General features: G+C 41.6%; 1 protein-coding gene across 1 annotated transcript in view; it reads right to left on the reverse strand.

Annotated features, from left to right (window-relative positions):
- The window catches only part of VPS53 (VPS53 subunit of GARP complex), a 123,129-nt gene extending 112,154 nt beyond the window's left edge, over positions 1-10,975 (reverse strand). The window contains exons 1-3 of the mRNA XM_043478615.1: positions 10,752-10,975; positions 8,718-8,798; positions 112-161 (exon numbers count right to left, since the gene is read on the reverse strand). Of these exons, the coding sequence (XP_043334550.1) occupies positions 112-161; positions 8,718-8,798; positions 10,752-10,838 (218 nt within the window). The 5' untranslated portion in view covers positions 10,839-10,975. The remainder of the gene's footprint in view (positions 1-111; positions 162-8,717; positions 8,799-10,751) is intronic.
- Between the last annotated feature and the right edge of the window lie 14,443 nt (positions 10,976-25,418).

Genomic DNA, 25,418 nt, shown 5'->3' on the forward strand with positions numbered 1-25,418 from the left:
TAGAGAGCAGCCCCCACTTGCTACAACTGAAGAGCCCGGGCAGCAACAAAGACCCAGCAGGCCCATTAATAAATAAAGTGGAAAAAAAAATAATCACGTGATGTTACTTACCTTATTTTCAGTCTAATTTTGTTCACAACTTCATCAATGTTTGCCAGAGACTACAACAGAGAAGGAAAAGTGCCAGCTATTATTTCACTTCCTGGAATTCCTCTTTCACAAAGAAATGATAAACTATTTAAATGGTTATTTTTTTATATATATAATGGCTATTTATGACATCTCAAAGAAACTAATCATACAGTACAATACAATTTTTCTTTAAAAGAAAAAAAAGTATAGAGAATTCCCTAGTGGTCCAGTGGTTAGGACTCAGAACTTCCACTGCCGGGGTCCAGGTTCAATCCCTGGTCTGGGAATTAAGAGATCCCAAACTGCGAGGTGTGGCGGGGTAGACGGGGAAGTATAACAATAGTTGACAACAACTGCAAAACCCATCCCGGAATCTATCTTTGTTAATAAAATTTACTGGAAAACAGCCATGTCCATTCATTTACATATTATCTACAGCAGCCTCTGAGCTGCAAAGACAGAGCTGAGTAGTAGCTCCAACTAAGACCGAAAAATCCACAAAGCCTAAAATTACTATTTAGCCCTTTATAGGAAATTTGCTGATCCCTGCTATATAGGAACACGACAAATTCATTCACCAAAATCCTCAGGACCACAACAATGAATGAATGATTACAACACACAACACGGATTAATCCTATATTGATAGGTGTGTTTTGTGAGCACACATACACCAAACACAAGAGTGTATATTGTATTTCACTATGTAGTTCAGAAGAAGTGAGTGAAACTGTCCTGCACTAGAAGCCAGGACAGTGGTTAACTGTGGGGGAGGCAGTGACAGGGAGGGACAAGAAGGAGTTATGAGAAGAGATTTTACTAATGTTTTATTTCTTGGTCTGGGTGGTGGTTATCTGACTTTGTGTGTTTGGTGAAAATTCATCAAGTTGTACACTTAGAACCTGTGTATTTCTCCACATTATGTTCTATGTCAATAAATAAATTTTTTTCCCCTAAGTGTCTAGGTCCATTAGAAAAAAGTCTGGAAGAATAAATACTAGTAGTTGGACTCTATACTAGTAACTACTGCTGCTGCTAAGTTGCTTCAGTCGTGTCCGACTCTGGGCGACCGCATAGATGGCAGCCCACCAGGCTCCCCCGTCCCTGGGATTCTCCAGGCAAGAACACTGGAGTGCGTTGCCATTTCCTTTTCCAATGCATGAAAGTGAAAAGTGAAAGTGAAGCCGCTCAGTCGTGTCTGACTCTTCGAGACCCCATGGACCGCAGCCCACCAGGCTCCTCCGTCCATAGGATCCTCCAGGCAAGAGTACTGGAGTGGGGTTGCCAGTTCCCTCTCCTACTAGTAATTATAACCTGTGAAATCACTTGCAGTAGCTGTAATTTATGAAAAAGAGGGGTTTGAAGTTTTTCTTCTTTTTGCCTATGGGTAGTTTCTAATTGCTGAATACTGACAATGCACTGCAATTATAATAAAGCTATTTCTATGTCTAAGACAAGCACGGTAAAATCAAACGGATAAGAATCAATTTAGTGAGCTGAAAACATAAAGAAAGGGTGCCCCCTAGTGAAGTAGAGGCGGTACAATTTTATAGCACCGTTTTAACTGAAGTTTCAGAACGTAACTTCGTGAGTCCTCTTTCTCTCGCCTCCCATAGATATTTGACCTCAGAAGGAATTGGGGGTGATGCAGGAACAACGCTTATAAACTGCCACCGGCAACCAGTGCTGGCAGGAGAAAGCAGGAGCCTGCCGGGTGCGTGTCTAGCAAGAGAACCACGTCACATAAAACAAGATGAAATCTTGCCATTGACCACAGGACGGACGGACCTTGAGAGTATTATCCTAAGAGAAGTAAGTCAGACAGAGAAACACAAATACCATATGATTTCACTCATGTGTGAAATACGAGAAACAAATAACAACAAAAACAAAAATAAATGAACAAGTCAAATGAAAACAAACAGGCAGATACAGAGAACAGAGTGGTGGTTACCAGAGAGGGATGGGCAGCAAAATGGGTAAAAGGGATCAACAGTCTGGTGACAGGAACCAAGCTTGTGGTGGTGAGCGTGCTGAAGGGCACAGGGAAGTAGAAATACAATGCTGCAGATGTGAAATTTACACAGTGTTATAAACCAACGTCACCTCAATAAAAGGAAAAAACTGAAAAAATGAATATATTACTATTATGCAGTAAGTATTTTCTTTGGGAAAAGAGAGAGAGAGAAACCAAGTCACAGGTGTTTGAGGTATCAGATAGGGCCATTCATATCTGATCTACTGTTCTGACAAAGCCAAGGGTGACTTAGAACTTTCAGAAATCCAATAAGAGACTGAGGTAAAGATGAATCTCAGAAAAGAGAAGTTATTTTATTTTTTTAATATTTTGATAGAATTGTGTTTTTTTTTGTCATATCCTTCAGAATAAAAATGTTCAATAAATATACACAGTGGGATTATGGACTGCAATGAACAGAAAGCTTTTTTTCATTTTTGCCAGGTCTCACTTTTTTTTATTTTTTAAATTATGAACATATGACAACACATTTACAGGAGATTTGGAAAATACAGAACAAAGTTACATACAGTTCTACTACATATTACAATTATTTTTTAAGCAGATAAATTAAGATTTTTAGTTAAGAGTTTCAATATCAAACTCTCAAAATCAGTAGAATGAATATACAGAGAAGCAGAAGTATACAGCAGACCTGAAAAGCACTATGAACCAATTCAACATAATAAGATTTATACCATCTTCACACAACAGTAGGATACAAATTCTATTCAAGTTCCCACAGACTATAAACTAGGAGACATCAGAACATATACAGGGACACAAGACCAGGTGCAAAAATTTCATGGTCTTACGTTATTGCAATCATACAGAGTCTGTTCAAAGAGAAGTTATTTTAACTGAAGAATCCACTGCCATCTGTTATTTCAAAACCGGACTAGGGACAAATCATCACTGTGGTAACAGGAGCTCAGTCACTGGAGGAGCTGGCATAACTCTGCCCCTGCCAACCTGCTGAAAGGATACAGGGTAAACTGTTCAACCTCACTGGGTTTCTGTTTCCTCAGAAGCAAAATGGGCAAAACAGTTCCTGCCTTCCTAATCTCTGCTGGAACTCATTCCTTTAGGAAAAAAAAAAATTGGGGAGCATTTAATATATTAACATTTGGGGACTCTGTGAGAAGGGGAGCCATGAATTCTCTGTACTATTCTTGCACCTTTTCTAAAAATGGGAAGTTATATCAAAGATTTAAAATTATAACCTATTTAAAGTTGGTAAAACACATACATAACCCAGAATTCAAACAGCAGAAGGTAAAGAAGGTAAATAGTGAAAAGTAAGGCTTCCTCTACCCCTGCCTGCCTTCCATTCTCCTCCTCAGAAGCAATACCTCTGAGAGAGTTTTTGTTGCACCTTCTCAGAAATGATCTAGGTATTAAAAGCATATAGTAACCTACCAGCTCTTCTGTATCTAAGGCACACTGTCCCGCACCATGCTTTCTTCATTTAATGATTTAACTACGAGGTCTTTCCACATCAGTCAATATTAATTTTTGGTGGTACAGTAACCATTTCTTAAATGTAATACTCCCTAGACATTAAGGTCTTGCTTAAGCCATAATAATCTAAGAAGTACTCAAAATATTTACACCTTCAGATGACCTACTGCATTTAATTTAAAAGAGCAAAAAACCTGGCAATGACCTAAATGGCCATCAATAGGAACGTTAAGTAAATAAGCTACATTTACTCAAAGAACTCTGACACCAAAACTAAAGACTGTGAGCAGGGAGGTTTTGAGACAACAAAGCCTCTTCTTAATGATAACATGCTGACAAGGGGGAAACATTTAAAAATATTGAGTACCCCATGAATACAGCAAGAAACAGACCAGTAAGAAATCTCCTAAATTATAACACTTGCTTGCATGTTAAGTGGACCCATGGAAGATAATCACTTTATCTTCCAGATTTTCTCTGGGGAAGAACAAGGGAAAGGATGCTAACATTCAATGTGGATCTGTTAGGCAATGTTCTTCCAGATGTTTTCCAGAAGTTACTTCCATTAATCCTCTCAACTAGATTGGTTTTCTCTTTAATGTAAAGAATGAGCTCTGAGGACTTCCCTGGCGGTCCTGTAGTTAAGACTCTGTGTGCTTCCAATGCAGGGGTTGAGGGTTTGATCCCTAATAGGGGAACTAAGATTCCACATGCCTCACGGCATGGCCCTCCCCACAAAAAAAAAAAAAAACAGGCTCTGAGTGGATAGATGGTTTGTCCAAGGTCAGAGATACAAGATTCAGCACAGCTGGATATGGTTGGGGTCTGTCTGCCTCCTGGGTCTCCGCTCTTTATTACTCTACCAGGAGACCGCTAATACGATGGTTCTTGACCTACTTTTTGTACACCCCAACACACCTGACGGATGTGTCACAATCTGCGCTATCAGTTTGGGGCCTTGAGTCTCACTGTGGCAGTTGTTCTCACTGGGGTTGAGGGCCTCTCCTGGAACTGGGAAAACATACCATAGGAATCCAGACTGGCAACCCAGGGTGAAGGGGATAACATCTCGTGTCTGAGAAACACCCATCTAGTTCAGCTGTGATGTGGCTTTAATTGTATCATTTAAAAATGTTTAAATTATTGAAAAGTATTTCCTGATTCTAAAGGCAATTCTTGCTAATTACAGAAAATACATAATATCCGCCGGTACCCCCAATTGAGTACAATCACCATTAGCATTTTGGTCCGCTGCCCTCTACTATTCCTTCTATGTAAAAAAAAGAGCTTAAAAAAAAAAAATTAAACCCGGATGATAAGCAATTTGCCATCTTATTTTTTCTCACTTAATGACACAGATGCAGAGCATTTGGGGAGCCATTAGAAATTATTTAACAACAGCTCCCTATGGGGCTTCCCTGGTGGCTTGGGAATCTGCCTGCCAATGCAGGAGACACAGGTTCGAACCCTGATCCAGGAAGATCCCACAAGCAGCAGAACCACTAAGGGCGTGCGCCACAGCTATCGAGCCTGTGCCCTAGAGCCTGGGTGCCACAGCTATGAGTCCACACCGCAAACACGGAAGCCTGTGCATCCGAGAGCCTGGGCTCCACAACAGAGAGAAGCCACCACACCCAGAAGCCTGTGCACCGCAGCTGAAGAGTGGCCCCCACTCGCCGCAACGAGAGAAAAGCCCGCCTAGCACAGCCAAAAAATAATTTTTAAAAAGCCACAGCTCCCTATGGCTCTTTTTCTCAAAGTTCCTAATTATATTGTGAGTGAAAGTCGCTCAGTCATGTCCAACTGTTTGCGACCCCACAGACTATACAGTCCATGGAATTCTCCAGGCCGTAATACAGGAGTGAGCCGTTCCTTTCTCCAGGGGATCTTCCCAACCCAGAGACTGAACCCAGGTCTCCCACATTGCAGGTGGATTCTTTACCAGCTGATCCACAAGGGAAGCCCCCTAATTATATTAGTCTTTAATAAATGTTATCCAGATTCCCCTCATCAAACCTCTAATGGAAACATGAGAAATGACCATCTTCAGTTTCCTACTAGGAGACTAGAAAGATTTTCTAGATCATTACCAAACCTGGCTATGTGTCAGAACCTACCCAGGGAGCCCTGTTGAATGCAGAAACCTGAGCTCTTCCCACCTGGACCCGGTGAGTTAGAAACATCCAGGATGTGTTCCAGTCCACCCTCCTGCCTTGAAGTAACCCCAGACCCACGAGCAGCTGCCATTCAAGACAAACATGTATACACCCTCCTCCTTAGTGTCACCAAATTTATTCTTGATATATTGACATCTACTTTAAATAGTCTAAACTCATAATTCACAAGTATTTACTGCATGTCCATGAGATATATAGATGGGTTTTGCCCAAGATCTAGCAATAGTTGAAAGAAATGATAAATCATGCTATTACATTCTATTATCTTTTAATTAAGATCCATGGGAATCTGGGTTGGAAAATGGTGAAAATCTGGAGTTGGGGAAATAAAGGTACCCTTGTGTCATAAATTTTCTTAATTGTAAAGAAACTTTACAATACATTATCATGGATGTGGGGGATGTAATTAGACAAGACATATAACTGAATCTGTGGAATGACCAATGTCTTATGTTACCTTCAGTGGTCTAAAAACAAAACCCACAAACACTTATCAGGAAGAGGGGAGAACCTGATGGTTCCCTATATACATAATTTTCAAATCTAACAATTTGCTTTGGCGAGTCAGCTGTCTTGATAGGATGGGGTAAATGAAATACCTCTGTAGCTTAAACTGCTATCTTTATACCTCAGTTCAGTTCAGTTCAGTCGCTCAGTCATGTCCAACTCTTTGCTACCCCATGAATCGCAGCACACCAGGCCTCCCTGTCCATCACCAACTTCCAGAGTTTACTCAAACTCATGTCTATCGAGTCGGTGATGCCATCCAGCCATCTCATCCTCTGTCATACCCTTCTCCTCCTGCCCCCAATCCCTCCCAGCATCAGGGTCTTTTCCAATAAGGCAACTCTTCGCATCAGGTGGCCAAAGTATTGGAATTTCAGTTTCAGCATCAGTCCTTCCAATGAACACCCAGGACTGATCTCCTTTAGGATGGACTGGCTGGATCTCCTCGCAGTCCAAGGGACTCTGAAGAGTCTTCTCCAACACCACAGTTCAAAAGCATCAATTCTTCGGTGCTCAGCTTTCTTCACAGTCCAACTCTCACATCCATACATGACCACTGGAAAAACCGTACCCTTGACCAGACGGACCTTTGTTGGCAAAGTAATGTCTCTGCTTTTTAATATGCTATCTAGGTTGGTCATAACTTTCCTTCCAAGGAGTAAGCGTCTTTTAATTTCATGGCTGCAATCACCATTTGCAGTGATTTTGGAGCCCAGAAAAATAAAGTCTAACACTGTTTCCCCATCTATTTGCCACGAAGTGATGAGACCAGATGCCATGATCTTAGTTTTCCGAATGTTGAGCTTTAAGCCAACTTTTTCACTCTCCTCTTTCACTTTCATCAAGAGGCTTTTTAGTTCCTCTTCACTTTCTGCCATAAGGGTGGTGTCATCTGCATATCTGAGGTTATTGATATCTCTCCCGGCAATCTTGATTCCAGCTTGTGCTTCATCCAGCTCAGCATTTCTCAGGATGTACTCTGCATATAAGTTAAATAAGCAGGGTGACAATATACAGCCTTGACATACTCCTTTTCCTATCTGTTGTTCCATGTCCAGTTCTAACTGTTGCTTCCTGACCTGCATACAGGTTTCTCAAGAGGCAGGTCAGGTGGTCTGGTATTTCCATCTCTTTCAAAATTTTCCAGTTTATTGTGATCCACACAGTCAAAGGCTTTGGCATAGTCAATAAAGCAGAAATAGATGTTTTTCTGGAACTCTCTTGCTTTTTCAATGAACCAGCAGATGTTGGCAATTTGATCTCTGGTTCCTCTGCCTTTTCTAAAACCAGCTTGAACATCTGGAAGTTCACGGTTCATGTATTTGTGAAGCCTAGCTTGGAGAATTTTAAGCATTACTTTACTAGCATGTGAGATGAGCGCAATTGTGTGGTAGTTTGAGCATTCTTTAGCATTGCCTTTCTTTGGGATTGGAATGAAAACTGACCTTTTCCAGTCCTGTGGACACTGCTGAGTTTTCCAAATTATACCGACTTGATTCCAAATTTCCATCTCCAGCTAATTCCTAGAATTCCTCTTTCATGAGAAAATGATGAACTCTAGGGAATTCCCCAATGGTCCAGTGGTTGGAACTTGGTACTTTCACTGCTGGGGCCTGGGGAACTAAGATCCCACAAGCCACATAGCACAGCTCCCCTCCACTGCCAACTCCTCCAAAAAAGAGCTCTAAAGGCTACTTTTGAAATCTCATAAAGGACAATCACACAGTATATACCATTTTTTACAACTTTATTTTAAAAATTAGCATGTTCATCAGAAAAAGTTTGGAAAGATCCATGCCAAGATACTAACAGTTATGGGGATTATAAGCTCCAGACTCAAATATCCAACTATGTATTTCTACCTGGATGGCCCAAATATGTTCAAAACTGAGTTCACCTTAACACACTACTCCTATCCTACGCACCACTACAACTGTCAGTGGTATAAGTAAGGCTCTTCCTTCTTACTCACAATACAGGGTAAAGGTGCCAACACCCAACCACAGTCTGGTGGGCTGGAAATCAAAGTTCTGAAATTTACACCTTGAAAAAGGAATAAAAGTAGCTTTCTAACTCCAAGCTTATCCTGCACACCTCACTCCCATTTTCCCCTATTACATTTGAAAAATCCTTTCCACTTCCCGATTTACTACAGAAAATCTTGGGGAGCAGGGAACAAGATGGACTCTTTCAACCTAAGGGTACAGTTTCTAATATGCTCACTACACGGAGAATTCCACTCTGACACAACAACAGTATTTGGTATTAGCTAACCACCTCCCAAAACTGGTTACGAAGAAGTCTGACTTGAATTTAACCCTTATTTGTTTATCAAGGTCCCTTGGGTTATGTACTGTAACAAACTAATCATTAATACTCAGAATGTTCCAGAAGCCATTGCAAGAAGGGAATGCAGCACTTACTTGTTCTGTTGGGAACAGGGTGTTGATATACTCCACAGCATTGAAATCTGCTCGATCTAGAGGATCCTGGCTTGGAAATACCTACATAAAGAGAGAGAATTAAAAAATCACCATCATCTTCCTGTCCTGCTTTATGTATTCTTTCCTTCCTATTGGTTGGTAAGTTATTTGAAAGCAAAGACCATATCTTTTTTTCATTTTGCAAGGCCCAACAACCAATGCTCAGTAAAATATCTGGTAAAGTATATCTATAATTTTCACCAACATCTGTAATTTTAACATCTTGGTAAAACTAACAGAAGGTGCAACAGTAAGAAGTATTCAGACTGCCACGAAATCCCAAGGACAAGGTAGAATAAACGAGCATTATACACCAGCAGATTAAGCCAGTTGATGACATGGTTGTATTAAGGGAATCTTGATAATGGACTAATGCACCATGTCTCAACAATGTCTCAGCAGTAGAAGCACCGAAGCGATTTTTATCCTTTGGACAGTGTTAGGATGGAGTGCTGGCATTCAGAAACTGTCGATCTCTTTTACAGGAGAAAGAATACCTCTGCCTTCAGAGAAATACAGATAATTCCCTTAAAACATTGCAATTTGAAGAACATATAACACAGTGGATTATAAAAACAGTCAAGTAATCCCCTGGGCACTGGATTTCACTAGCTCAAGGCAGTTATTCTGGGACGTGAATTTTTTTTTTAAATGTCTGCTTATTGGACAAATCTATGCTAGAATTCAATGTTACTAAGAAAAGGGGGCAGGGGTGGTGGGGAGGTCTAAAACCCTCATCTAACAACGGGCTGCATTATTCATTTCTTCTATTGGAGGCCAGTAGGCCCAGAGCAAATGAAATGTATTTCTCAAAAAAAAAAAAAAAAAGAAATGTATTTCTCTTTCTGGCTGGTGGAGGTGGGTCGGGAGCAGTGTGGCTTGAACACCCAAACCTTTGCCCTGGCATTCCCAGGATGTGTCAAATGTGCTTTGTGTGAGTTATCCAACCACTCCAAGAAAAACACATATCTAAGAGGTAAGTGGGACAACACAAACAAATTACCACCCATAGTAAGTATTAATGCTCAATAAGTATTAACTATAAGTAACAGAAGTAGTAATGTTTTACTTTAAAAAACTTCCCGTGATCATTAGTATGGCACACCCCTCCTTTTCTTAAATCCGCTACACCAACTCCTTTAAGGGAGATTTTTCTCCCTTTATCGGGAGCAATACCCTGTACAAGGGTCTAAATTGCCTTTTTTTTTTTAAGATTTATTTTCGATTATTTAAGCTTTATAATAATAAAATTATTATTTTTTAAGATTTGTTATGCATGGGCTTTCTCGAGTTGCGGTGAGCTGGGGCTATTCTTCGTGGCAGTGTGAGGGCTTCTCATTGCAGTGGCTTCTCTTCTTGCAGAATATAGGCTCCAGGTACTGGGTTTCAGTAGCTGCAGTGCATGGGTTCAGTAGTTGTGGCGCCGAGGCTTAGCTGCCTGAGGAATATTCTTTAACCTAATCACCAGCAGAAATTTTCAACCATTTAAGAATGGTAAAGGAGGTCTCTCTCTCTCTCTCTCTCTTTTTTTTAGCCGTTTCCCCTCTGCTTTGCGATATGCTTCAAAAGTAGAGGTTACTCACCTCCCCTCAATTCTAAATCAGTCACAAGGGGCTAGACGGAGAATCCGGGAACATCGGGACAGCAACCTGATGAATGAACAGCCCCACAACCCCTAAACCGGAGGTTGTTACCCACGAGGTACCTTCTAGGTGCATCGTTTCAGGAGGCACAGCTCCTTTGCCCAAACCCACCAGAACGCCCCACCCTCCAAAGTCAATCAAGGCCGAGGAAGACCTCTCTCCCTTTTCTAGATTGAGAAACCCATTCCCACCACCACCTCCCCTCAAAACCTTTCCTTGCCCTTGGCGCCTAGCTCCCACATCTCAGTCCGAAGACAGCTTCCTCGCCGTCCCACCCCCAGAGCTGCCCCAGTCTCCGCACTCTCCTCCCCTCGCGGGGCGGAACGCTCACCTGCTCGATGGCGAGCTGCACGTCGGGCGTGAGCTGCAGCACGGCTTCCAGCTCTTCTACGAACTCCAGTTCCTCCTCCTCCATCATCCTGCCGCCCAGCCCCCTCCCGACGCCCACCCGGACCCGGAGCCGCACCTCCTGCGGCCACTCACGCCGGAGAACAGAAACGCTCCAGCTGCAGCGGTCCGGCGAGTCTGGGCTCTGTCAGCCAATCGGGCACTTCCGGGAAGCCGAGCACTTCCGGAATCCGAGGCACTCTGGGATAGCGGAGGACTGATCTCTGGTCTCCTGGACGAGGCATTCCTAGCACCTCTCGAGAGTCTCCCCGAGCAGCCCTGTAGTTCTGCGGCCCCTACCTCTCCTTAAGATGATGGGGACCCGCTTCACCTCTCAGAAGGCGCCCCCCTACTCGGGCCCTGGCGCTGGGAAAGGCCGGGCAGGACCACCCGCTCCTCTCCAAGTGAGGGTGCGCCCCGGCAGTGTCGCGATCGAATGACATTAACCCTCTCGGGCCTCGGGGCGGGCGATCCATCTGCTCTCAGGGGCCCCTTGCTCAGTGGCACTAGGTGTCCCCCCAGCCATCGGGGGAGAAATGACCCCAGCTGGTAAGTGGCGATGTTGCCAAGGACAATTTGTAGGATGGAATAGCGTCCACTTGATATTAGTCCCCCGTGTGCCAAGCCTCTGGGCAGTTTTCAAGGTGTGTCTGCAGCTTCCTTCTTGAGGGGGACGGGAGGGGAGAGTCAGATTAGGCAGTGACCCACCCTGGGAAAATGTTGACTTTCTAGGAGTCTTGAATATCTAGAGTCTAAGTCACAGTCCACGAATGATGAGCTGTGTAATCTTGAACAAATTACTCCATCGACCCAGCCAGGAGGTGGAGAGAGAGAAATATTAAAAGCACTATGCAAATTTAAGCTAGTAATACAGGTTAGTAAGAGGGTGTCCAGCCCTCTGCATCGCAGAGGAAAAAAAGCAAAGTCACCCTGTGGAACCACTTTTCCTCCAGCCACAATGATATCATTGCACAAAGGATGAGTTGTTTTACCTGTTAAACATTGTGAAACCAAGATGGCCCCAATGTGAAACCAGAGTCCCTGGCCCCAATGAGCTTTTTTTAATAATCAAAATTGTAGTAAAGGAAGACATAAATATATAAATCAATTATATGCTAGAATATTATTGACTCAAAATCATGGTTTTGAAATTTAATGACATGGGAAAACACTGATAATATCAGAAAGCAGAAATACACAGCATGATCCCAGTTTGTGTGTGTATTTTGTGTCTATAAAAATGATAAGAAATACTCCTTTTCTGCAGGCGATTCAACATATTCTTTGCAGATTTTCCCAAATTGTCTGTGAACCTGTAACACTTTTATAAATCAGAAGTATATTTTTTAAAAGCAAATGATATCTATCTCTCTTGGATGTTTTTCATTTTTTATACACAGTAAGAAATATATAAAGTCCATCCATTTAGTTTAGAATGCCATGAGTTTTAATAAATGCCTATCATCATGTACCCACCGTCACAATCAAATCCTAGAACAGTTCCATCACCACCACCCCACCCCATCCCACATTCTCTCATGCCCACCTACTCCCCTGGCAACCACTGGCCAGATTTCTGTCCCTATAGTTTAACTTTTGCAGAATGTCATATAAATGGAATCATACAATATGTCACCTTTTAGGTCGGTTTCTTTCACACTAACATGATGCATTTCCATCTCATCCACATTGTTGCATGTGTCGGTAGTTTATTTCTTCTTGCTGAGTGGCAATCCAGTCTGTGATACACCACAGTTTCTTTATTCTCTGGTTGAAAGACACTGGGGTTGTTCCTAATTTGGGGCGACTATGAATAAACGAGGATTTTGCGTGAATATGTTTTCATTTCACTTGGGTAAATAACCTGGAAGTGGTATTGCATTCCTACCAGCAATAGATGAGAGTTCTGGTTGCTCATAGAGCTTATTTTTTATGATGATTATAATAACTCACATTTCCTAGTCCTTACTATTTGCCAGGCACCATGATAAGTGTGCTACTGCTATGTAACCGCTAAGTCATGCCCGACCTTTTGAGACTCCATGGACTGTAGCCCACTAGGCTTTTCTGTCCATGGGATTTCCCAGGCAAGACTACTGGAGTGGGTTGCCATTTCCTTCTCCAGGGGGTCTTCCCAACCCAGGGATCAAACCCATGTCTCCTGCTTGGCAGAGGGATTCTTTAACACTGAGCCACCTGGGAAGCCCATGCCGTGTATATATAATACATCATCTTTTAATCTACATGGCAGTTCAGAGGTTGGTAGTTATTATCTGCAATTCACAAAAGAGAAAGTGGAGATGTAGTTAAAAACTAACAAAAAATGTCCCCCAGGTCCCATAATTCTTCCTGCCATTCATTCAGTGAATTTATTGAAAGAGTGAATGAATGTTCCTGCTGGCAATAGGCACTAGGCCAGGTGCTGGGAATCTAGCAATCAAAAAAATAAACCAAATACCTGCCTCCATGGAACTGTTTCCAGGTATCACAATCAAGAATTGTAATAGTTACATGCAAGAGAAGTAAAGCATATGGTGAAAGATGATGGAGTGCTCTGATTGGATTTGAGGATCAGGAGAGGCTTCTCTGAAGAGACTTTTAAGCTGAAGCAAAGGGTGGAGCTGTGAATAGGAGATGACAGATAAAAGGAAGAGTATATGCAAAAGCCAGAAGGATGAAGAACTTGGCCAGGGTAGGGGACTTGGACAGCCATGCGGAGAATGGAACAGGAAGAGGCCAAAGAGATGGGCAATGCCAGACAGCAGAGACTTGTGATGGTCATTTGAGGAGTGGAAAGCCTTTGACGGATTCTAAGCAGAAGAGTGACAGGACCAGCTTCCACCAGGCCTGTCATCAGCCCTGGCCCCCATTATTTTTGTTTTCTCTGCTTCTGGGCAGCCCACATTGTTGGGGAGAGTTGGGGAACCACGGTGACCATCTCCAGTACTAAGTCATGCTGTCCAATTCCGCTGATTGTCCTTTTACAATTCCATTGTCAACCCTCAATTGCATTCCCCCTGTGACCCAAGCCCTTTCTTATGCTGAAGCTCCCAACCTCATTACCTTCCTTCTTCCTCTTTGCAGATAAGATACTGATAATGAATATAAGTTTGCATTTTAAGAGAGTTACACAGTACAAAAGTCTAGGAAGACAAAGAGCAGAGAGATAGATGGACATTAGATGAAGAAAAATGCATTCCCTGGTGGTCCAGTGGTTAAGAATCCACCTTCCAATGCAGGGGACGTCAGCTTTCTCTAGTTCTCTTGTTGTGGAGCACAGGTTCAGTAGCAGCACAGGATGAGCCGACTGGGAACAGGCTCAGTAGTTGCTGCACGTGGGCTTAGTTGCCCTGCAGCATGTGCACCCTTAACTTCCCAACAAGGGATCGAACCTGTGTCCCCTACCCTTGGCAAGGAAGACTCAGGGCAGCCAAAATTAAAAAAAAAAAAAAGTAGTAACAGGCTAGACTGTTTATGATAAGCAAACGAGAGAAATATCTTTAATAGAAGGAGGAAGCCTGGAAAGACAAATTATAAACTCTTAAATAAAATATGGGCGTGTACAGATATGAAAAATTTGGCTATGAAAATAAGGTGTTCTCACAAATGAACTGGGCTTTTAAAAAAACAAAACAATTTCCTATAATGGAATAGGGTATGTAGCTGATGACAAAGTTATCATAGAAACATCTTTTCTACCTTGAAAGTTCACTAAATGAATAAATTCAACCTCTAAATCTTAAAAAAAAAAAAGCACAAAACCAACCTCAGAGACCCTATCCTTTAATCAGCAATGGGAAAAGGATAAAGTAGAAGAGAAGTACTACAACAGTCTGTAGGACAGTGTTGGGGTGCATCTCTGAGGATGGCATCAGAATAAAACAAAAGAAAAAAAAAGTAACCCTCCTTTCACAATGTTTCTCTTTGTGCCCAAAATGTTTAAATACATTGGCTGGAAATAATCATTTTATTTATTATTATTATTTTTTTTTGGAAATAGTCATTTTAAAACAGCCTTTGTTCATGAGATCCAGTGAGATCTCTGAATTTCTGTGCCTCTGTCAATTTACTGGTTTTTTCCTAACTGTTAAAAGGAGTCTCCAACACCCTATGATATTTGCAACTGGTTTCATTATTTTTGAAGGAGCTGCACTATAATTAATTGAGTAGACATGGTGCAGCGTGTTATTTTCTAAGATTGAAACAGTGTCTTTATGCTGTTAAGAAGGGTCTCCATAAGGACCACCTCCTGAACACCTGGGCTTTTTATGAAACTTTAAAAAAAAAATCATAGAATGTCTAAATGACAAGCTTTCTACCCATTAAATGCCAGTAGTATGCTTCTCACCCCCACCCTGTGATAACCGAAAATACTCCCTGCAGATTCCCACAAATACCCGCCTTGGACCCTCAAGCATAATCACACACAGACACTTGTCACTATGGGTGGTAAAAAGCTTCCAAGCCAACTTGTAGTAGAGGCATATAGTTTAATCCCTATATTAAATCTTGTTCAAAATGTCTTTTTGGTGCTTCTTTATGCATTGCTTTAAGTGCATGACTTTTCATGAGGACAGATGGCATTTTGCTGGCATTCATTCTGGAATTTTCTGAACATCCTGGACACCGGTGTTTGTTTTTGACTGATATTCCAGTGGGCTTAGCTGGATAGACGTGCACTTAGGCTTACTGCCCTGTGGCATGTGGGCTCCTAGTTCCCAATCTAGGGATTGAACCCACATCTGCTGCCTCGGCAAGGAAGAGCCAGCGCAGTCAAAATTAAAAAAAAAAAAAGATAAGTAACAACAGCCTACACTGTTTATGATAAGCAAAAGAGAGATATAAAAATACCTTTAATAGAAGGAGGAAGCCTGGAAAAACAGATTGTAAACTCTTAAGATAAATAAAATATGGAAGTGTACAGATATGAGAAATTTGGGTATAAAAATAGGAGTGTTCTGACTGTTTCCATATCCTGGACACCCAGTTTTGTTTTGATTGGTACTCAGGTTCTCCGTGCATGCCCATTCTTGCTAAAGAGATTATAATCTCCACCTAGCTTCATAGTTCCTCTGTTCCCACGCTGGTAGCTCAGGCATCCAGTCACATCTATATACCAGCTCCCGGATACTTTTATATTAGGACCCTTCCCCATTGGCTACATCGAGTTCGGAGTAATTCCTTCACTCAACAAAGTGCTAATCACACAGGTGAAAGTCTCACATATTACAACAAATATAAACGCTTGTTTCATAAAATTGACATTAACTAGTACAACTATTATAATGTAGCTACCATTAATTAATGTGTCTGACACCCTCAAGTTTCTCACAATGCCAGGGTCACTTCCTGCCCTCATTTCGTGCTGTCTTCCTTCTGTGTTCTGCTGCATTCCCTGAGCTGGGTCTTTAGCGGCTCCTCTTCTCCTGGTCTACCACCGCTAGTTCTTCATCTTTTTTTGAATCTAGATCCTCAGAGAGTCATTTCCTAGGCAGGCTGATAAGAAGTCTAGGGGTCTCCAAGGAGAGAGGGGTCTGGAATTCTCAAGGAGGAAGAAAGAACAAACTTTTTTCCCTCTACATTCCTTAGGATTATACAACAATAATGTATCCGGCTTGAGGACAGTCTCTGGAAAAAACCTTCTGGCTAATCCTATTATCTTAAAATGTAAATTATGGGAGTAGATCTAGTGAGGTCTTTACAACCTCCAGACATTCTTTTGATTCACTGTAATAACTAATTAGAGAGTGTATAACTCCATTGCTAACACTAGCAAGGGGGTACTCTTTCTGCCCCCTTCTGATGCCTGTGTCAGAAGCTTTCTCTATCTCCTTTATACTTCAATAAAACTTTATTACACAAAAGCTCTGAGCAATCAAGCCTCGTCTCTGGCCCCGGATTGAATTCTTCTCCTCCGGAGGCCAAGAATCCTGGTGTCTTTTCGTGGGTCAACAGCAACCTTTCATCTTGGGGGCTCGTCCGGGATTCTTCAGGACAAGGTAAGGATGCATGGAGCTCTAGTAGACAAAGCTCTGAGCCATCAAGCCTCATCTCTGGTCCCAGATTGAATTCTTCACTCCGGAGGCCAAGAATCCCGGCGTCTTTTTGGTGGTTCAGCAACAACCTTTCAATCCCTTGGAGGAAGTGAAGACCTCCATACCATAAATTCTTTCCCCAGAAAAAGATACATTTGTACATTTTGCCAGCAATTCTAAGGGGAAAGGGATCCTACCGAATATTTCTTAAACTCTTTTAACCCCATCTTCTTTCTGCTAAACATAACTATCTTTAAAAAAAAAAAAATTTGTTTGGCTGCACTGGGTCTTAGCTGAGGCACATGGGATCTTTGATCTTTTTTGTGGCATGTGGATCTACTTCCCCCACCAGGGATCGAACCCAGGTTCCCTGCACTGGGAGCACAGAATCTTAGCCACTGGACCACCAGGGAAGTCCCCTAAACATAACACTCTTGTGAACAACTCTCCCACACACAATATTCCAATGAAAGGTGTGATCCTCATCCCTCCAATTTTATAATCACTGATATGGAGTTTTTATCCATTTTCCACCAGCCAAAAATATTTGGCCCAACTAGCATTTTTAGATCTACATCAGAAAGCCAGTCAAAAGTTCTATGTTCTAAATGTAATATTGTTCAAGACTCGGATAGCTTCCTCCAACCCAGGCCCCCATGGAGATACATTGCTTTGAGAGGTCACTCTCAACAGCCATCTCTAGTTTCCAAATCTCTTCTCTCCACACTTGGGTTTCTCTCCTTAGTGTCAGTCACATATTTTCAAATGCCTGTGAAAATCTTCACTTCGCTTGTCATCGGTTTTTCTTTTCCCTTGCCCTCAGTGCCCCAATCTAAGTACATTTACTTGGGTCTAGAGTTCAGCATGTGATGGGGAGGTCCTCCAGTGGTGCAGTTAGCCCACAGTACTTATATAGCATTTTATGGGCATATCTAATCCACTACACTAGATGATAGTGAGTGGTATTAGGGACTAATACAATGAAGTACATTTACATAGTATTTTATGCATGTGCGTGCACGCTCAGTTGCTTAGTTTCTTGACTCTTTGAGACCCCATGGACTGTAGCCCACCAGGCTCCTCTGCTCATGGGATTCTCCAGGCAAGAATACTGGAGTGGGTTGCCATGCCCTTCTCCAGAGGATCTTCCCCACCCAGGGATAGAACCCACATCTCCTGCCTTGGCCGGAGGATTCTTTACCACTGAGCCACCTGGGAAGCCCCATTTTATTCATAAATTTCCAGTTATGCTCTAGAGATCTTTCTCTGTATTTTGGTCTTTCTCTGCTTTTAGAGGCCATATAGTAGTCCATAGTTTGATCATACCAAAGAATATTTTATGTCAGACGGTATCCTAATTGACTTATAATGGTTCAATTTATGATTTTTCAATTTTAGGACAGTGTGAACGCAATATGCATTCAGCAGAAACCCTACTTCAAATCCTGATTTTTTTCCCAGGCTGGTGGCATTCTGGGTGATACATCCTCTTGCGATGTTGGGCAGAGGCAGTGAGCTGCAGCTCCCCATCAGCCAGGCAGTCAGGAAGTAAACGGTATACTCACAACCATTCGGTTTTTCACGTTCAGTCCAGTATTCAATAAACTGCATTACATATTCAACATTTTATTATAAAATAAGCTTCATGTTAGATAATTTTGCTCAAGTGTCAGCTAATGTGTTCTGAGCACCCAAAAAACAAACTTGTTTCCCTTTCTAGTCTTGGGGGTGTGTGTGTTTTAAATTTTTTATTATTAATTTGGATGCATTGGGTCTTAGTTGAAGCATGTGGGATCTTCGATCTTTCGCTGTGGCACCAGTCTAATTGTTGCTCAAGGCCTCAGTAATTGCAGTGAAGAAGCTGAGTTGCTCCACTGCACGTGGAATCTTAGTTCCCAGATCAGGGATCGAACCCTCATTCCCTGCATTGCAAAGTGGATTCTTAACCACTTGAACCACCAGGGAAGTCCCCTGAACATTTTTAATTAAGGTGGGCTAGGTGCAGCTATGATGTTCGGTAGGTTGGAAATATTAAATGGATTTTCAACTCACGACATTTTCAACCACGGTGAGTTTATCAGGACCTACCACCACCAGAAGCTCAGAAAGATCTGTACTCCACTACTGGATATTTGGTGGTTTCGTCGCCAAGTCATGTCCAACTCTTTGCAACCCCATGGACTATAGCCTGCCAGGTTCCTCTGAATATTTAGATCATTCCTAAATTTTTGTGTGTGTGCTATTACAAACAACACTGTATCCTTGCAATACATATTTATACTTCTATCAGCACTGAAAAAAGTGCCTCTATCTTTATGAACACTGGATATTATATGTCTTGTAAATATTTACTTATAAAACTTCTCTTGACCTTTTGTATTTCTTCTGTTCAGTTCAGTCGCTCAGTTGTATCCGACTCTTTGCGACCCCATGGACTGCAGCACGCCTGGCTTCCCTGTCCATCACCAACTCCCGGAGTTTACTCAAACTCATATCCATTGAGTCGGTGATGCCATCCAACCATCTCATCCTCTGTTGTCCCCTTCTCCTCTCACCTTCAATCTTTCCCAACATCAGGGTCTTTTCAAATGAGTCAGCTCTTCCCACCAGGTGGCCAAAGTATTGGAATTTCAGTTTCAACATCAGTCCTTCCAATGACTATTCAGGACTGATTTCCTTTAGGATGGACGAGTTGCATCTCCTTGCAGTCCAAGGGGCTCTCAAGAGTCTTCTCCAACACCACAATTCAAAAGCTTCAATTCTTCAGCTCAGAAAGCGCTCAGCTTTCTTTATAGTCCAACTCTCACATTCATACATGACTACTGGAAACACCATAGCATCGCTTCTCGGCCTTTTGGCTAAGATCAAGTGGAAACACCATAGCCTTGACTAGACGGACTTTTGTTGGCAAAGTAATGTCTCTACTGTTTAATATGCTGTCTAGGTTGGTCATAACTTTTTTTCCAAGGAGTAAGCGTCTTTTTATTTCACGGCTGCAGTCCCCATCTGCAGTGATTTTGGAGCCCCCCAAAATAAAGTCTGCACTGTTTCCACTGTTTCTCCATCTCTTCTGTTATTTCCATTTTATATTCTTTGATTCTTTTGGGTAATTTGTGTTTCTTCATAATTTATAGGTTTTCTTTGACTATTCTGAATATTTATTCTACTATGTGAAAGTTACTCAGTCATGTTGAACTCTTTGCGATCCCACTAAACAGTCCATGATATTCCTCAGGCCAGAATACTGGAGTGGGTAGCCTTTCCCTTCTCCAGGGGATCTTCCCAACCCAGGGATCGAACCCAGATCTCCCACACTGCAGGTGGATCTTTACGAGCTGAACCACAAGGGAAGCCCTCTCTACTGTGTACCACAACATTTTCTTCAGTTTATGTTGTCTTTTTACTTGTTAAGAGTGACTTTTGATGTACAGTTTTTTGCTTTTTAAAAATGCACATAAATCTATCAGTCCTTTTCTATGTATCATCTGGGATTTGTACATTGTTTGGGAAAACATTCTTTAGCTGGCAAATTATAAAAATATTTTTCAAAGTTTTCTTCTAAAACGTCTGCAGTGTTGCTTTTCATGTGTAACTTTTAATATCCCTGGAATTTATGTTTCTGTTTGATGTGTGGCAGGGCACTGTATTCGTTTCCCAGGGTTGCCATAGCAAATTACCACAGGCTGGGTACATTATGACAACAGAAGTTTATTTTTGCGCATTTCTGGAGGCCAGGAGTCTGAGATCAAGGTGTCTGCAGGACTGACTCCTTTCTGGAGGCTCTGAGGGAGAAACCCTCCCTCTCATGCGTCTGCCCTGGCTTCTGGCGGCTGCCAGCAGTCCTTGGCTTCCCTTGGCTCATGGACTCACCCTTCCAATCCCTCACTGCATCTTCACGGGGCCTTCTCCCCTCTGCCTGTGTCCCTCTCTGTCTCTTGTAAGGATACGCTCATTGGATTCAGGGCCCATCATCACCCAGTACAGTCTCACCTCAATCCTTACCACAGTTAAATCTGCAAAACCCCCCATTTTCAAGTGATGTCACATTTTAAGGTGATTGTGAATCCTGGGGTGACACTATTCAACTAACTTTACTTTTTCCAAAGGAAGGCTAGTAGTTTCTGTGGTTTTCTTACATAGTCCTTTCTTTGCGTACACGTGGGATACACTTGCACGGGTTAAACGTAGTGGGTCTGGCTCAGGACTTTTGTTTCATTGATCTGTTTCTTCTACAGTTTCAGTGATGATAAGGTCTAGAATGTTTTGATATATTGTAAATTCCTCCTCCACCCCACAGGGGTGTTCTTTATTCAAATATTTCTTGGTTATTCTTGCACATGTTCTCTAATTCACATAAACTTTAGAGAGAGTTTATGGAGTTCATTCAAAACATGTTGGAATTTCAATTAGAATTATATTGAATTTAGAGATCAATTTGGGGAAAGTTCACATGTTTACAATATTTAGTTTTTCAGCCATATTCTCCATTTATTTAGGGTTTTATGTCTTTCAGTAAAAGTTCGTGACTTTCTTCATATAGGTCTTGCATATTTCTTGTTAGGCCTAAAACTAGTCATTTTATAAGTTTAAAAAACTATTGTAAATAGTCCTCTTTTTCTATTACCATTTCTAATTGTTATTTGTTGACTTATAGAAATGCCATTTATTTCTGTGTGTTGATCTTGTATCCAGCCACCTTACCTCAACTGCTTTATTTTATATTTCAGTTGATTTTCTTAGTTTTTTTCAATAAATTACCAAATTGTTTAAAAATAGCAATAGTTATTTCTCTTCCTTTCCAATGTTAAAATCTTTTTTGAAGGTTTATATGTGAGCTGCCATTCTGGCCAGGACCAGAGCAGCAGATGTTAAACAGCACCAGATTGGGTGGACATGGTATTAACAATCCAAACAGGAGAAAATATGCTGAACAAACCACTCAAGGCCTGCAATAAGGAAGCAATGGATTTATAACACATAAAAGAAGGAAAGAGACAGACTCTTGGCTAGCAAGTGCTCCCTGCCCTTCATCTAACACTAATAATATGGAAAACGTTCCAAATCCTTCTCAGACCTCCACTAGGCAGCTCCATCAGGTTACCTGACAAAGTAGGAATTTGCTCTGCCTGCAGGGCAAACGCATTATCAGCTGGCTCTTACCACAAAAGTTCATTCAGTCTTTAGACTGACCATTCATGGTTCACGAGGTCAGTCACAGACAAATGGTGACACTCAGCTGCCACAGAAGCATGTGCCAGGATGCCTGGGGCTGAGGTTCTTTTTGCTATATATAATGAAGATTCCTCCCCAAATTAGACTTCTAAGTCTCTGTAAGCAATCAGTGTTCTTTGCATTGTTCTTTTTTTCTAATTGAAGTATAGTCGATCTATAGTGTGTTAATCTCTGTTATACAGCAAAGTGGTTCAGTTATACATATATCTTTCTTTCTTTTTTATTTTCTTTTCCATTATGATCTATCCAGGCTATTGAATGTAGTTCCCTGTTCTATCCAGTAGGGCCTTGCTGTTACCCATTCTATACATCATGGTTTGGATCTGCTTACCCAAACTCCCACTCCATCCCTGCCCCTCCCTCTCCCCCTTGGCAGCCACAGGTCTGTTCTCTCTGTCTGTGAGTCTGTTTCTGTTTTGTAGATTTCACTTGTGTCATATTTTAGATTCCACATGTAAGTGATGTTTGTCTCTTTCTGACTTCACTTAGTATGACAATACCTATGTCCATCTGTGTTGCTGCGAATGGCATGTTTCACTCTTTTTTACGGCTGAGTAATGTCCCATCGTATGTATGTAGCACATCTTCTTTATCCATTCATCAGTTGATGGACATTTAGGTTGTTCCCATGTCTTGGCTATTGTGAATAATGCTGCTATGACCACAGGGGTGCATGTATTTTTTTGAATTATAGTTGTCTGCACTGTTCTTAGTTTCCAGCCATTTAGATTTTCACCTACAATCTTACTGAGCTGTAATTAACTCTCGGGGTTGAAATTGACTGTGCGTGGCCAAAGACACCACACACTTAGCTTAATAGGAATCCTTTTCCTTCGTTCATTTCTTAAGTACCAAGCACCTACATAATTGTAGTTTACTACATAGGTTAATAGAGCTCAGCCTATAAAGAGGAAAAGACTAGATACTTAAATAGGAGCTTGGGTTTCTGTTGATATTATGATGCCACTTTAAAAACAGAAACTGAGAGTGTGAGTAAGGATGGGAATCTTAATACTTTTAAGGATAAAGTTACCAGAAAAGAAGAAGGCCCTAAGTTTGCATGCCAAGGTGCATCTTTGAACAAACCTGCTCTCACCCTCAGTTAAGAATTTCTTTAAAAACCAGTGAAAAGCCACTTTGAAAGATAATCTATAATAATTCAAATATAAAATCATTTCTGACATTAAAAATCAGGTTTGTGAAACTCAACATTGAAAATGCTTATGATAAGTGAAATATTAATATTCATAATTAACTTAAAGCATGACCTCAGATATATAACATGTGCATATAAAGAAGCTGGGAGGAATTCTACAAAATTGTTAATAATCTGAGAGTAATATCTCAGTGATAGCATTATTTATGATTATTATTTTCTATACTGGGCATGGTTTACTTTTTAAAGTATTACTTTTATGATCAGAAAACTAAAAAAGACAAAGAAATTATCTGAGTTTAGTTAAATAGAGTAAGAAAAATCAACCTTTTATGGAATTACTGATGAGACATGAAGACACTGAAAACTGTTGATCTGCTGTTTTTAAGAAGGCAGCTGAATTTGTTCACAGCTGGTTCTAACTCATTTCAAAGGTAATTTCCTTAATGGATCAACATTCTGGAATATTTTTTTAAGTTGACTACCTTTAGCTAGGTGTGGCCTTCTGCAAACAAGCAAATTTTTGCATTTATAAGCAAAGGAAATGCATATGTGAAAGGACTTTGAAAAATGTGAAGCAATACACAAAGGCAAGCACTATATAATCAGCTCTCTGTGTAAATTATGCTTTTTATTGACAGGGATCATTATCAGTGTGTGCAGAAGCAAAGACTTCCCTGTGGGGTGCAGCTGTGGCCTCTGTTTGCAGAAGCCATGTGCTTGAGTGTGACTGTGCTTCTCAGACTCACAGTTACCTTTTGCAAACAGTCCAGGATGAAACTGAGGAAGCTGCAGTCTGGAAGCTGGCTCAGGCCAGGCATCTTCGACCTAATAGATGTTTATTGAGAAGCTTAACAGCAAGTTACTGTGCTGTGGGGATACCAAGAGAAAGAACAATTCCTGATTGCTGCGTTGCATATAGTTCACATGTATTTGTGAAAAGACCTTACCTAACTCACAGCCGCCCTGCGAGACAGGCGGAGAGGCACGCCCGTTTGCAGGGGAGAGCAGGTCGTTTTCTCCATGTCACACAGCTTCGGAGCAGCAGAGCCAGAAGGGGCACTCAGATATCTCTAATCCTAACCCTGGTGCTGGGTGTCCCTCCTGCCCATCGGGAGCATTCAGTCTATAGGAGAAAATACAAACATAGGGATCCGTGAAAGGCCATATTGACCAAGTGTTCTTACTGAGTGCAAACAGTACAGGAGGGAAAAAAGAGGAAGGTGACTGACTTCCTCCTGGTCACACTCTGAGTCCTAAGACCAAGTTGCCACTTTTGCTGGTGGTAGCCTAAAGGGAGAGATGTTCCATTAATGGCAGTCACTTTCTCTCCCTTTGTCCACCTCATTTCATTTTTCTCTGCGTCTTACAGCCCTTTTCCTCTTGTTTGTCTGTTGTGAATTCCAATCTCTGGATCTGTATCTCTATGTCTATTTTCCTGTGTGGAAGGCTGGAGCGTGGCCTTTTTTATTCCCATTAACTGTTTCTATTTCAGTCTCCTCTAACGGATCTTCTTCCTGTGCTGTATCTTTCTTACCATGTCTCTTCCCATCACTTCTTTTCTCCTTTTATCCTCCTTCCTGTCCTGTCTCTGCTTCACCTGTCCCTAATGCAGAAAGGAAATGTGGTTCTCAATAAAACAATTTTTATTTCAAAAGACTTTCATTTTCTTTGTTATAATTTTTAAAGTAGATGAGTGGATGGAGACCTCTAAGTTCTCTTTTGGCTCAGGAGCTCGATGTGAAGATGTTTCATGTGTGAATCTCAGTCTTTTTCCATTGTTTCCCCATCTATTTGCCATGAAGTGATGGGACTGGATGCCATGATCTAAGTTTTTTGAATGTTGAGTTTTAAGCCAGCTTTTTCACTTTCCTCTTTCACCTTCATCAAGAGACTCTTCAGTTTTTCTTTGGTTTCTGCCCTAAGGGTGGTGTGATCTGCATATCTGAGGCTATTGATATTTCTCCCAGCAATCTATTCACCTGAGTATTCTCAAAGTATTTTACAAGTAAATATGGAATTTTCAGTTTAAGGCTGGAGAAGCCAGGGAGCAGATATGGGGAGAGTCATGTATCTTACTTCCTGACGGTATCCAGCTTGGGATCTAAAGTGCTGGGAGAGGTGGGGACCAAGAAGCAGGATCAGTGGCAGAAGAAACCACTGAGAAATCCCACCACAGCCCTCCAAA

This window comes from Cervus canadensis, chromosome 1, assembly GCF_019320065.1.
Source record: "Cervus canadensis isolate Bull #8, Minnesota chromosome 1, ASM1932006v1, whole genome shotgun sequence".
Taxonomy (NCBI): Eukaryota; Metazoa; Chordata; class Mammalia; order Artiodactyla; family Cervidae; genus Cervus; species Cervus canadensis.